At 46.8% G+C, this 13153-nt stretch overlaps 7 protein-coding genes across 7 annotated transcripts; 2 read left to right on the plus strand and 5 right to left on the minus strand.

The window, feature by feature from the left end:
• Positions 1-95: 95 nt before the first annotated feature.
• LY89DRAFT_606633 (uncharacterized protein) lies at positions 96-745 on the minus strand (the record flags this gene model as incomplete). Its single annotated transcript, XM_018210427.1, has 3 exons — positions 96-492; positions 617-634; positions 687-745. Coding segments are annotated over 3 exons (348 nt in total), but the record flags the coding sequence as incomplete, so codon positions are not given.
• Positions 746-1645: 900 nt separating this feature from the next.
• Positions 1646-3929, minus strand: LY89DRAFT_728420 (galactose oxidase; the record flags this gene model as incomplete). The annotated part of the gene is made up of 2 exons (XM_018219261.1): positions 1646-3220; positions 3435-3929. 2 exons carry the CDS (start codon positions 3927-3929, stop codon positions 1646-1648), a joined length of 2070 nt encoding a protein of 689 aa, XP_018076613.1.
• A 601-nt stretch (positions 3930-4530) lies between these two features.
• LY89DRAFT_680403 (alpha/beta-hydrolase) lies at positions 4531-7371 on the plus strand. The gene is made up of 9 exons (XM_018214073.1): positions 4531-4668; positions 4889-5064; positions 5132-5149; positions 5223-5467; positions 5575-5616; positions 5807-5920; positions 5990-6539; positions 6591-6697; positions 6841-7371. The coding sequence occupies exons 1-9, from the start codon at positions 4626-4628 to the stop codon at positions 6935-6937; spliced, it is 1392 nt and encodes a 463-aa protein (XP_018076614.1). The 5' UTR covers positions 4531-4625; the 3' UTR covers positions 6938-7371.
• On the minus strand, positions 6911-8997 carry LY89DRAFT_777397 (FAD/NAD(P)-binding domain-containing protein). Its single transcript, XM_018222141.1, has 4 exons — positions 8496-8997; positions 7949-8440; positions 7427-7764; positions 6911-7371 (listed from the first exon to the last, which is right to left on the minus strand). Exons 1-4 carry the CDS (start codon positions 8542-8544, stop codon positions 6946-6948), a joined length of 1305 nt encoding a protein of 434 aa, XP_018076615.1. The 5' UTR covers positions 8545-8997; the 3' UTR covers positions 6911-6945.
• Positions 8998-9008: 11 nt separating this feature from the next.
• Positions 9009-10872, plus strand: LY89DRAFT_777398 (WLM-domain-containing protein). The gene is made up of 3 exons (XM_018222142.1): positions 9009-9267; positions 9332-9473; positions 9520-10872. The coding sequence occupies exons 1-3, from the start codon at positions 9205-9207 to the stop codon at positions 10731-10733; spliced, it is 1419 nt and encodes a 472-aa protein (XP_018076616.1). The 5' UTR covers positions 9009-9204; the 3' UTR covers positions 10734-10872.
• A 30-nt stretch (positions 10873-10902) lies between these two features.
• On the minus strand, positions 10903-12098 carry LY89DRAFT_606645 (uncharacterized protein). Its single transcript, XM_018210428.1, has 2 exons — positions 11768-12098; positions 10903-11709 (listed from the first exon to the last, which is right to left on the minus strand). Exons 1-2 carry the CDS (start codon positions 12039-12041, stop codon positions 11057-11059), a joined length of 927 nt encoding a protein of 308 aa, XP_018076617.1. The 5' UTR covers positions 12042-12098; the 3' UTR covers positions 10903-11056.
• A 328-nt stretch (positions 12099-12426) lies between these two features.
• LY89DRAFT_556743 (uncharacterized protein) lies at positions 12427-13017 on the minus strand (the record flags this gene model as incomplete). Its single annotated transcript, XM_018208383.1, has 3 exons — positions 12427-12486; positions 12604-12709; positions 12866-13017. Coding segments are annotated over 3 exons (318 nt in total), but the record flags the coding sequence as incomplete, so codon positions are not given.
• Positions 13018-13153: the final 136 nt, after the last annotated feature.

Here is a 13153-nt window from a genome sequence, read left to right on the forward strand (position 1 = left end):
GGAAATCTTGAAAAGCCGCTTGGCTTGGCATGGCAATAGGTTGCCCCACTCCACTATGTTGGAAAAAAAGAGAAAATATAAGCATGATGTTGGCGCATCGGTCGATCTTTTGTTGATTGCTTGCGTCTACGGACATCACATTCCGCAACTCTCTATCTCGCATCTATTCGTATCTGGTTTGTTTATCTCGACACGATCTCTGGGACCGCATGGTGAAGGGCCTATTGGGCCGACAACGTAAACGCAACATTTCCTGTGGAGGCTCCTCCGATGCAAGTCGAGCTGAAGGTACCAGTAGGACATACAGCTCTCGCCGCTCGTACGCATCCTTCCCATCTCCCCTTGCTGACGTTGATCGTTGCACCAGATGTGACAGCGTTGAGGTTGAAGAGGGCTGTTCCGGAAGAGCCAGTTGTCAATGTCGGAGCACCACCACATTTCGTGATTGCGCCTGCTATTCCACCGCATATGGCAAGTTCTGCAACATTTTGACTTTGCTATATTAGCAAACCTGAATTATCCAAGCGATACCGGAATCTCCAATAGAGGTTACACAGGATCTGAAACGTGTGTGCTTCCTATTCTCTCCGAGCTGAAAGGAAAGAGGCTTGCTTACTCGTGAAATACGATATTCCTATGTGCATTGTCAGTAGGAAGGCCAACTCCGTCTGGTATTATGGACTTACGCCGATGTATCTATGCACGTCGTATCTGTAACGGCATTTGGATCCACGGTGGTCGAAGCTCGAAGACGAAGAATCTCCAGGTGATCTGGATTGATTGCAGGGAAAGGAGTAGCGAAGACAGTGGCAGAGACGGCGAGCAGAATGCTGATGATGCTTGAGGCGTGCATGATGGTAGATGTATTATTTCGCGAGATAGCGGGAAGGAAGGTGTTCTTTTGAGAATTGAAAAGACGTCAAGCCTTGGCTGAAAGAATATAATAGAACTGAAAATTCAACAATAATGACAAACTAGAACACTAAAAGAACGAACGGCGGTGATCACAGATCGAATAGCTGGAGAAGCAGAAAAGGAAGAAACATCAGACGGGATCAGCATCATAAGTAGCACTCGCTATGAGCCAAGCCTGGGTTGTTTGACACCATGGTCATCTCTCGCGCCAATATTCTTTTCAGATGACGATCAAACTGCGCCTTCATCTCGTCTCCAAGATGCCACTGATCTGATAATTGATCCGTTTCGAAAATCGCGAAGCTGGGGTTTGAGGTGATCGCTTCAACAGTGTCTGAAACAGCGCTCGAGCTTTGCACCCCTGAACGTTGGTCGATGAGGCTCCTTAGTTTATTTTTCATCTGGTCTCCCATGTGCGTTCAATCTCATAGCTGTAATTGAAGGAAGGACGAGCCGATATATTATTGTCATGCGCCGAATTGTTTCGTCGTCGTGATGGGTGAGTGATATAGAGAATGATGAGTCGAGTTCCGAAGTTCTTGAATGTCCTCATGACTCCATATCGTAGTGCATCTTGGCACAACTGCCAAGCACACACGTCTATGCGTCGTGTCTGCAGTGTGCAGTACTCACATCAATTTATCCGAACAATGATTGAAAATTGCTACAGTATACGGAAGCTCTGCAATTTTGTTCGTCATGTGCTGCATGTATCTCTACCTGTCCTGTCCTATCTTCTTCGGCCAGCACCACCAGTTCCCTCTCTATCAGCCAAAGCTACAACCTCTCCAATACCAGCAGCCTCTTGTTCATCCTCGAGAGCTGTGATTTCCTCACGACAATCCCACCATTTTTCTTCGCTCATTTCAAAAGCCTTGGTCTTGATTTCCTTCACTGACAGACACTCCGGCTGGATCCCCTTCCATCTTAGATTTGTCATGAGGACCATTTGCCAATCATCGCCAGTCCGCTGGAAGAAGTCCCTTCTAGACTCAAATGGCCGAGGATGAGGTAAATTATCGTCAATCGAGGTAGTAGTGGTAACATCATCTGGAGTATCATCGAATATCGCAGGGGTTTGGGGTGATTCAGCGGTGTTTTCTTCTTCTCCAGCAGCGACCTTCTCTTTCCGCTTCGACTTTCTGGCACTCTCGGTGAACAATGGCTTCTCGTCTGTCATCTTGATATCGCCCTCTTCATCCTCCTCATCGTCCTCGTCATCTTCATCGCTACCTTCTTCGTCTTCGCTCTCCTCGTCGTCACTTCCAAGCCAGTTCTCAGGCTCTCTGCGGAAGATCTCTTTCATGCCGTCCAGCTTCCCAAGATCGATAGCATACATTTCGTCGAAAGTAAATTCCCGGTCCCCCTTCTCGAATGTGCCGCCATAAATGTACAGAACGTCGTCTTGGACTGTCAATTGAGCATTGAATCTCGGGTGCGGGAATTCCATGAGCATTTCCTTGACCGGCAGCAACTTTTCTTCTGCGTTCGGATCCTCCTTGAGAATTTCGATATCCATGGCATCTTCAGACAGCGACTTGCCAGCTGACAATGCTGCGAGATTTCTCAAAAGTTCTTCTTCATTAGCTTGTCCTCGTCCACGACGACCACCTCTGGCATCTCCTTGGGCCTTCTTTTGACTAGTTCGTGGTTTTCTCAAGGTAAGTGGGAAATATCTATTCCGCTCAACATTCCATACAAATAAGGTATTGAAAAACTCGCTGTCAATGCCCTCTTCGCTTTCCTCCACATCATGAACACCGCCAAATACTATCCCGCGTCCCTTGTGGTACGCCATAGTCGCTCCTGCACGTGGTGGATTGGGTGCGTTGACAGGCTTCTTTCTGCGTTCCCAGCGTACTGTTGGTGGTGAAGTGGAAGAGGCATCTGCTGCAGGAGGAATAACTCGGAGGAAGAAGCAGTCCTGGTGAACAAGTGGTTTGAGGACATTACGCTGTGCTTGTCCGCCTCCTTTAGTTTGCTTGCCTGTCACTGTCGCCTTGACGCGGGAATAGCCTCCATATAGAACTGCTCCTGCTTCGTGAGGTAGGAAGGTGAATGATGATCGAGCATCAGGCTTCTGGGTAGCTAGTGGAAGCGCCGGATTGTGCCAAATGAAATTCTGAGTGTCGTATACCCATAAGTCCGCTAGGTATTTGGTTTGCTGAGAGGTATCTTGAAAGCCACCAAAAAGCAGAATATAATTCTTGTAGTATGTCATACGATGGCCTGATCTAGCTGATGGCCCTTTTCCTTTGGTCTCGATCCTTGTCCACTCTCTACTTGATGGTTCAAAACGCCAGAACTGTTGACATTTAGTACGTGCAGGCCAAATAAAGGGTAAAACCTGTCCATGCGTCTACACCTATGATCTTCGACATGAATGGCATCTTCCCAACGTGAGAGTCCCAGCTGATGGCTTCTTTCGCTACTTATGAGTTTGCCAGCAAATAGTGCATCATCCAGGGAGGTATATATTGTGCTTGGTAGAGGACTGTAGAATGAAATTGTCAACTTACGTCGTTGTAATGGTAAAAAGTACCCTGCTTTGGGGAACTGAACTCGCCGCCAAAAAGGTAAATGCCTGTATTTCCCCTACACCACGCATGTCCTGACCTTGGCAGAGGACTGTTGGGCGATGTGATCAAACGCCATTCGTCCCGATTGATGAAATAGACGTAAAGATCATTGAAGAACGTGGCCAGAGCACCGTTGAAGAATTCCCCTCCAAATAAGAACAACTCATTATCAGTCGCAGGTGATGCAATCAAGGTAGAAGAAGCTCGAGCTCTTGGAGGATCGCAAGGAGTTTCTGTGACCTTCAGAAATTGTTCTTGCTTCTTGGCATACTCTGCTAAGACAGCATCAAGGTCGACGTCTTCTTCGACATCACTACCAATATCCTTTCCTTTCTTGGTTTTCTCTTTCTTCTCCCCTTTCTTTTCTTGTTTCTTTTTCTTCTCTGCTATCTTAGCTTTTTTACCTTCGCTCTTGTTCTTCTTGTCTTTCACCATAGTGGCAGTTCGTGCTTTCGGCCGTGTGTGAAGATTCTGTGATTCTAGCACATTGGACCTTGACGTTGGTAAGAAATTATTTGAAATTTGATTTCTATGATACTAATCAGTTGGAATACGGAGAAAGAACTTTTGAGTCGTTGGGTCATCAACTTATTATTTCACTAGTGCTGCAGAAGGAGCAAAGGAGGTGATGCGATGCGCAAAATTCCATCGAGGACTCTACACTATAAGAATGGTAAAGTCCTTGAACAGTTCCACGGGTATTTGAAAGAAAATATCATGCGATAACAATCGAGTACAGTAGTAAGAAATAATCGTCGGCGCATAAAAGACAAGGATCGCTCATGTTTGTGGCCTTGCCATACATTGTAGACGCTTCTCATGCCACTCATGGGTATATCGAACTGCAACTAGGTGATTCTAAGATGTTATTTACTTACCTGAAGAGGACTCGAATTTCGTTGTGTTGCGCAGCTTCTCAACGCTTTGTGCAGGTTTTTTGGAGAGAACTTTGTGCGGTTGCCGCTTTGAAGCCACTTGCTGTAAATGGCTCGCCAAAACCTACCCGTACGATTTCCTCCACTCTTCTTCACCTCAACTTCTTCCACCACCAGAGCCAGCCATCCTTGCGGCACTTTTCTCCAACTATTCCACGTCATAAGAGACCATCTTGACATACTACTGTCTCCGAACATGGCTGCCAGGCTTCTTGAGTCCAAATCCCATCTCGTCCCAGGTAAGGCTTTTTGGATCATGTGACATCAGCCAGACTCTATGAAGGCCTGCGGCTATCTTCTGGTATTACTTTCATATTTCATATATTTCCTTTCTTGCAACGTTGTTTTGAAAGCGTGTTATTGTATCTCCATTAAAATTCTATTCTAGGAAGTTGGTGGCCGAAAAGTTCACTTCTAACCAACCATTCTCGACAAGTAAACATGCTGACAATAGTACAGGAAAGCTGAAGGTCTCGGAACTCTTCTTCGAAGTCCCAAAAGACCATTTGAAGCCAGCAGGTGGAACCATCCAGCTCTTCGCTCGATCGATCACCAGGCATGAGAAACCCGTGACTGTTCTGTCAGAGGAAGAGCAACTCAAAACCCAACAAAAGCCCTGGTTTGTGTATCTACAGGTGAGCAAGGCGAATCAACTGTTCTCAACCTATGCGAGAGTTGAATCATCAGCTAACTTGTCGTCAGGGTGGACCGGGCTTTTCAGTAAGTTGTGCAGGAATATCCAATGCTTCGAATTAGCAGACCCGAAATCTGATATCAAGCTTGTGTCTTCTAGTGTGCACCACCTCAAAACCACCCTCTCACTAATACCGTACTCGACAAAGGCTACCAGATGCTCTATCTTGACCAGCGTGGAACGGGGCTTAGCAATCCTATCACCTCTGCTACCTTAGCCGAGCAGGGAGATGTCCATAGACAAGCTGACTATCTCAAGCTCTTCAGAGCAGACTCAATTGTAAAGGACTGCGAAGCTATCAGAAAAACTCTGACTAAGGACTATCCCGCAGAGTTGAAGAAATGGTAAGCGTTCCTAGTCTTCGACAGCATAGAGTTTCGTTGTTATCCCATTTTCTCAGAGTCGTACAAGAGACATTACTGTTGCAAGACTTGATATTGACATCTTGCAGGTCTCTGTTTGGGCAATCCTTTGGTGGCTTCTGTATCCTCACGTGAGCATCCTTTCTGTGCCCCGATGTATTGCAGAAATCCGAATTCTCCATACCAACTTAGGTCTCATTACTTCGTTGGAAAATAAGTGCCTGGAGACTTTGTCCGTTTTTTACTGCAATGGCCTCTCCATTGTATCCCGATGCGGATGAGCAATGGCTTTTACTTCAGTCGATGCTGATTTGGCGACAGATACCTTTCCAAGTATCCTCACGGTTTGCGTGAAGCATTTGCAACTGGTGGGCTTGCACCTATTGGCAAGTCACCTGAAGAGGTATACAAGGCTACGTATCGCAAGGTTGTCGAGTGAGTTGCCACTTCGTGATTGACAGAACTTCATTTCCACAGGCGAAAACTCGCTAACTCTATGAGAAGGCGGAACAAGGCATACTATCAGAAGTATCCAGAAGATGTTGACGCTGTGCATGGGCTTGCTTATCACATCAGAGGCAAAGCTGGCTTGCCACTACCATCCGGGGGCGTTCTCACTGTTCGAGGCTTTCTGACCCTGGGTCGAAACTTTGGGATGCATGGTGGTCTGGACATCGTCCACAACCTGGTGCTGCGAATGAAAAGCGACCTCGCCCAGTTCAAGTTCGTCACACGGCCTACGTTGTCAGCTCTCGAAAGCGCCCTGAGTTTTGATGATAATGTTCTCTATGCTGTTTTACATGAAGCCATTTACTGCGAGAATGAAGCTAGCAATTGGGCAGCGGAACACGTTGGCAAAAGCTTAAAGGAGTTCTCGTGGCTTGCCGGGTCTCCTCAATCGGCACTCGCAGTGCGAGAGGCACCTTTGTTCTTTTCAGGTGAAATGATATACCCATTCATGTTTGACATCTTTCCCGAATTGGAGAAGCTTGCACCTGTTGCAGATGTCCTTGCCAAATACAATGGTTGGCCCGAACTATACGATCAGTGGCAGGCGAGTTTCTAACGACCCAATTTCGTTACTTTCGCTAACCATACAATCCAGTTGGCTCGGAATGAAGTGCCTCTTTACGCTGCGACCTTCGTGGATGATATGTACGTAGACTTCGGTCTAGCTCAGGACACTGCAAAGCTGGTCAAGAATTGCAAGCAGTAAGTATTGATTTCATTGCTTTCCCGCAATCAGTGCAAGATGACGGATTATGACAACCGATACTACAACGATCTGAAACATTCCTTTCTCTCCTCGAAAGCCGGATTTTCTTACATTACACATATGAGGCTGACACATACAGATTCATCACGAATGGGATGTACCATGACGCTGTTAAGAGCAAGACAGACGATGTCATGAAGCAGCTTTTCGCGCTCAGAGACGATTCTATTGACTAATTGCAAATTCACAAATGCGCCCTTTGTCCCGCAATCTCTCGGGCTCTCCTCAGCTGCTGGGGCAAATCTTCGTTCCATATCCAGTCGTACCGAGTTTCCAGCGTCCGCTTGATCAAGTCCAGATCAGTCCCGAGCTTTTCGTCTTCGAAATCATAAATCGCTGTCGCTTCACGGCTAGTCGTCACAACTTTTTGACTCCTGGGTCTTCGAATAGCATCATAGGCGTGGAATGCCTTCTCAATTTCATTTACCGATTCAACCTGGCCAAGAAGATTGGATAGAATGAAAGCATCTTCAATGGCTTGGCCTGCTCCAGCACCTTGATGTGGGGTTGAGGCATGAGCAGCGTCTCCTAAAATTGCAAGACAGCCTCTGTAGTAAGTTGGTGCCGGAGGATGGTCGAATAATGCCCATACATCGGGTTTCTCCATAAGCTACTGTCTGTCAACAAATGAATAATCTTAATACGTAAGGCGAAAAAAGGCTCACCGATAAAATCTGCTGCACACTGTCTCCCCAACCAGCAAAGTCGTCAAACATATCTTCTTTTTTCATCGGTAGCACCCACCGTTCGTCTTCCCATTTTCCGTCTTCTTTCGTCCGAAAAGCAACGACATTCATGGTTCTTCCATTCTCAATGGGAAAAGTCAATACATGTCCATGCCGGCCCATGTACATTTGAGAATTCCTAGCCAATTCCTCTCCTATTGCACCCACTGCTTTCTCCATTGGTATTAACCCTCTGTAGGCATACTTTCCCGTGAAAGTGGGATCGGTAGTACGATGATCCTCCCCTAGGAGAATCTGTCTTGTTCTTGATTTCACACCTACACCGGATTAGCAGTATGTTCTCTGCCAAGCAGGAGAGTAAGCATTTAGTATATGCTAAGGACTACACTCAACACAACTATGCAGTCTCGGGCTCATATCTAATCTTATTGAAGGTCCATGACCAGGTGGCCAAGAAAGATTCACGGATAGGAATACAGGATGAATAGAAAGCTCATTTACCATCACAGCCAATCACTGCATCAGCTTCCGCAGTGGAACCATTATGGAAAGTTAGTATCATCTTCTTGCCTTTCTTGTCAACTTTCTCTACTCTCTTCCCAAACTTTGCAACTCCGTCAGGAACAAGGTCGACTAGAACATCCAAGAAGCGAGCCCTATGAACTGACGACTGCCCAATATCGCCTGCAACAACTTGAGCCACTCTGAGCATTTCTTCTCCAGGAGCTTTCATATCGCCCCACGTGTGACTTTTCTGCCCAAGATTAAAATCGAACCAGAACTTCCTCTTCTCGGGCCATGCATTGCTGGTTGCTATCTTGTCGTAGCCCTTTTTGATATCTGGATCTATCAATGACATTGCACGAATAGCGTTGGGTCCGAATGAGACCCCGGCTCCAATCTCTGCAAAAGCAGGCGCACTTTCGTAGAGAGTGCATGATATGTTCTGGTGAAGAAGGCCGATAGCCATGCATAGCCCTCCTATTCCGCCGCCTGACTCGATGTAAGTGAAGTGAATGTGAGGTACGAAGTAAATGCGATCACTTACCGCAAACAGCAATGTGAAAGGGTTTCTTGGGGGTATCTGAAGGAGCCATGTCTAAATCTTTGCGGTTTGAAAAGTACACAGAACAAAATTCGAGGTTGAAAGTAATGTGCTGCACAAGAAAAAGAAGTCTATCGGATGTTACCCCAGCCACGGAAGGTACACTCGGATATTGGACTGGGCTTCTTAGGTTCTCGCTATTCGGTGTCGCGGTAACGTCATGAGATCCACTAACTGAATTGTGTCGACGACAAGAGCCTTTTCTTAGAGATGGAAACCCTTAATGTATACGGATGGGAGGTTCTTCCTCCTTTCTCTTCAGATCCCGGGTGAAAATGGAAATCGATTCGTAGTTTTACTACCCAAGACACATACAGCAGCGGGGTAAATACTCTCGGTAGTTTAGGTACATGGCGGGGTAGAGGAGAGATGCAAAAGTCGTACAAATGAAGACTTTCGTGTGTACGATTCAATCTTCTATATACTGCACGATACTAAAACTAATTAATGTACCCACGCAAATAATTTTCTGCAAGACTGGAGGAATTAAGCAATGTCCAGAGGTTTCTAGGACATTTTTCGAGCACAAAGGTCACGCCACTTGAGGTCACGTTTTGACGCGTTTCGTGATTTGGCGACACTCGAAAAGAAAACGCCGTCATCAATTTCAATCTCAACTTCGCAAAACCAACGATCAACAACAACAGTCAAGATGCCTTTAGGCTGGGAGCGAATCAATTCTCGGACGTCTCAACCAAATAAGAACATCGTTTTTGTAAGTCTCCTCGTTGCGGTTCCAAGATATATGTTCGAGCAACTTCTCATTATCCGGCGCCTAGATCAAGCCTCTGCCTGGCCCAGACTTCAACACTGCGAAGGACTTTCTAGAAAGAATCGCAGCGCAATGTCTGCCTATCATGAACAAGCATCATCTTGCGGTCGTATCACTCGAAGAATATGAGCCAAATCTTGAGTTCGCAGGTAATGTCTCCGCACTTGATCGGACCATCAAACTGATAAAATGTAGGTCGCAACTTCAACAATGGTGAAGTAATTCAATTAGTCCTCAAATCGCCCTACACCGGTCGCTGGATCCCATTCCGTCAAGTCCAACTTGTTATGATGCACGAGCTGGCGCATAATAAGCAAATGAACCACTCGAAGGCTTTCTGGGCAGTACGTAACGAATTTGCGACCGACTTGAAGGGTTTATGGGACAAAGGCTACACCGGGGACGGACTTTGGGGAAAAGGCGTGCTATTAGAGAATGGGGCCTTTACGCAGGAAGAACTCGATACTGATGTCATTCTCCCTGTATGTGGTGGGACATTCAGGTCCAAGGCCAGAAAGAGGAACGCCAAACCTAAGATCACGTACAAGGAGAAGCAGGAGCGGCGTATTCGGAAGAAATTTGGTACCAACGGGGTTGCCCTCGGAGCAGATGACGAAACGAAGACAAAGCTGGAGAAGGGCAAACGCGTTGCTGGGAAGCCGAGAGTAGCAGGAAGTGCGAGAGGCAGAGAACTTCGTGCCGCTGCTGCTTTGGCAAGATTCGAAGTCAAGAAAGAGGAATCGCAAATGTCCGACAATGATCTGGTGACCGATAGCGAAGCAGAGAGCGATAACGATGAACCAAGAATCAAGGCTGAGCCAGACGACGCGATCGATATAAATGGCTTGCGGCTGCTAGATAGAAAAGGTGGAGGCATGGTTAAGGTCTGTGGAGACGAGGACAATGATGACGATGATGTGAAAAGAGAACTATTGGAACTTCAGGGAGTTCCCAAGCGTACTGGACAACGGACTCAGCTCTCCAAGGATACAACGTACGAAAAAATCAACAGAAACTCGACAGAATCTTCTCTAGTCTCACCGGACATTGAGGTGCAACGACAAGAGAGAAAATCAACCACGGATTCCCTCACTGAGAATCTGCCTGCAAAACAAGTACCCGAGAAGGGTTCTAAACCAACATCCAACAATCCAACATCCGTATCTATTGGACCATCGCCCAAAATCGAAAGACAACGAGGCTCTACGACTACTAGTAGTGAAGCTTGTCCGGTCTGTTCTGTCGAAAACGAACCAACAGCGTTGACCTGCATGGTCTGCTTGAACGTTTTGAGACCAGAATTTGTGCCCAACAGTTGGAAATGTAGTAGCTCAGGATGTAAAGGTGGGATTTATTTGAATTCAGGAGATGTTGTCATGTGTGGTGTCTGCGGAATTCGAAAGAGTTGATGTGGTTGGCTGTGCTTACGACGGGTATACCCAGGTGTTTTGGCGTTACTAGTTATTTGCATTGTAGCGAGAGATATAACTTTTCTCCCTAATGAAAACCAATGGTATGAGATTTGATTTCAAAAGTACCTTGTAGAACAGATAATTTGGCGTCAGAAATTTGCAAGATCACAAAGTACATTATGCATAGTATACACATGCGAATGGCTCTGCAGCTCTGCTTATTACCCCTCCTCCTCATTATAGGGGTTTGACTTGTGCCATGACTCCAGCAAATGATAATCATGCCAAAGACGCCATCTCAATCAGAAGCCGTATATCTTTCATGCGCCATATCTTGAAAAGCACTCCTCTTGATGAGTAGTCAGACATTCCAAAGCGCAAACCTTCCCTCCACACCTTGTACATCTCACTCTCCCCCAATACCCACAAATCTCACAGAACTGCCTTACAGGTTTCCTCATGTCCTCCTCCACCCAAGGTCCTCTCGCTTCATTATAAGTCAAAGGCGGCGCAGCTAATAACTTGTCTATCTCCGTCTGTGAAGGCATCCCCGGTATCCTTGAGACTAGCAGCGGATCTTTGTCTAGAGGATGTGCAGCAGGTATCGTCCCGTTACCCTGTGAGAGAATGGGTGCGTCTGGCATAGGCACATCTGCTGTACTTGATTCGGATTTCACTGCAGCGGGGGTGAGTTGTGCGGCGCTGAAGACTTTGCGGAGAGGGGTGGGTGTTGAGACAGCGGTTGGGTCTTTCTTCTTGTGTGAACGGGTGCCTTTACTTGTAAGATGTGGTGCTCCTGAGCCTGGTGTAGCGCGAGCAGCTGGTGTGTTTGGGATTGTGGCAGAAGGCTGTGTGAGGGCGGTCGAAGCTGTTAAGGGAGAGCCCAGGGCTTCATAGTCGGAGAGATGGTTTGCGAATGTCTTCTGAGACTGGAGGATCTTTCGAACGTTTGGTGTGACTTTGCCATGGCTCACTATATCGTTCATATCAGTTCAATTCAGGAGAAGATGCGATGCCCAGAGGGGAAATACCTCTTCCAGCATTATCGCGATGCCGTATAGGCACCGGAATGGATACATCTCGATGGTTTTCTCGATCCAGAGCTACCAGCTCTCGCAGAATCTTTGCATCTTGCTTCGCTGTCGTCTCTTGGTGGCTGGCTACATGTTGATTTCGAGCGCGTTTCCGAGAGGAAGGCTGCAAGGCTGTGACGGAGGCATTGACTCCTGTATCTGGGACATAAGCCCACCCAGGAGCAGCATTAGCTCTAGAATTGAGTGCGACCTCTCTGACGCCGAAATTCATATTCGTGTCGTAAAGTCATGAAATGCGGCGATGTGGAGGTTGTGATTGAAAGGCGCGTGGGAAGTGAAAGAAATTCAAGAGGCGAGGCTACATAATTCTTGGGTAAAGTGGCGGATGGTGGCCATATGAAGCACAGCACAACGCCAGCACAACAATATTGATACGCTGTGGAGATTTGCATTCGGCTGCTTGGTATCAAATGCATTCGCAGCAACAATGCAGAATGATCGAGAGCTGTTTTACAATCCTGCTGGATATTTGCCATGTACGTAGAGAAACGTCCCCGAAAGAGCTTCCACAAGTCCCACCCTCGGCATAGATGTTCTGCATTAACCACGTATTATTCATCTCTTGGACTTCATTTCTTCTTCTTTTCCAACTCCGTAAGCTTTTCCTCCAATGTCTGAACGTAGCTGTGCACTCGTTGTACCGAAGCTTGTAGACTCTGCATCGAAAGGTTAGCTCCAGTTCTTGAAAGCTATGGGTCCATCAAGAGTCTTCTTCTCTGGAAGGTCTTCTACTGTATAAATCAAGAACGAGAGGACTAGATGCAAAAACGCACGTAGATATCCTCGGTCAATAGCCCATTCGAAACTTTGTACTCCTCCAAGATGTAGTAATAGACACCAGCTCCTGCGAGAGTGCTTCCAAGGAGAAATCCGAACAGCCTATAAAGAAAGATTTGTTAGCAACCTGCTGCAAAGTTCCAGACCTAAAGGAAAATTGAAAGCTTCATTGCAGATAGAGTAACATCTTCGGAGCAACGGCAACTCCAACATCCTAGACATCGCAGGATTCGACAGTTAAGAATGACAAGAACTGACCCTCCTCTGAAAGCGCCAACCGGCTTTCTTACTGGTAGAGGTGTGGCCTCTGCGAGTTTCCGGGATGAGGTTTGAAAGCTTCGAGAGGTGCGGAGAGCAGCGGAAGGGGTTGACATGACGCGCATGGCCGGCGAAAGGATGCGCGAAGCCATTGTTTGTTACGGACAAGACGATTCAAGATGAGGTGCGTAATTGACTTCTGGAGATCGGGAATCAATTGTTGGCAGCAAGTCTAATAGTTGCTAAGCGTAAGAGAAGTGGTGTTCTCTAAGCTTGGCTTGCTTCCCC

Source organism: Mollisia scopiformis (genome assembly GCF_001500285.1).
Source record: "Mollisia scopiformis unplaced genomic scaffold LY89scaffold_3, whole genome shotgun sequence".
NCBI lineage: Eukaryota > Fungi > Ascomycota > Leotiomycetes > Helotiales > Mollisiaceae > Mollisia > Mollisia scopiformis.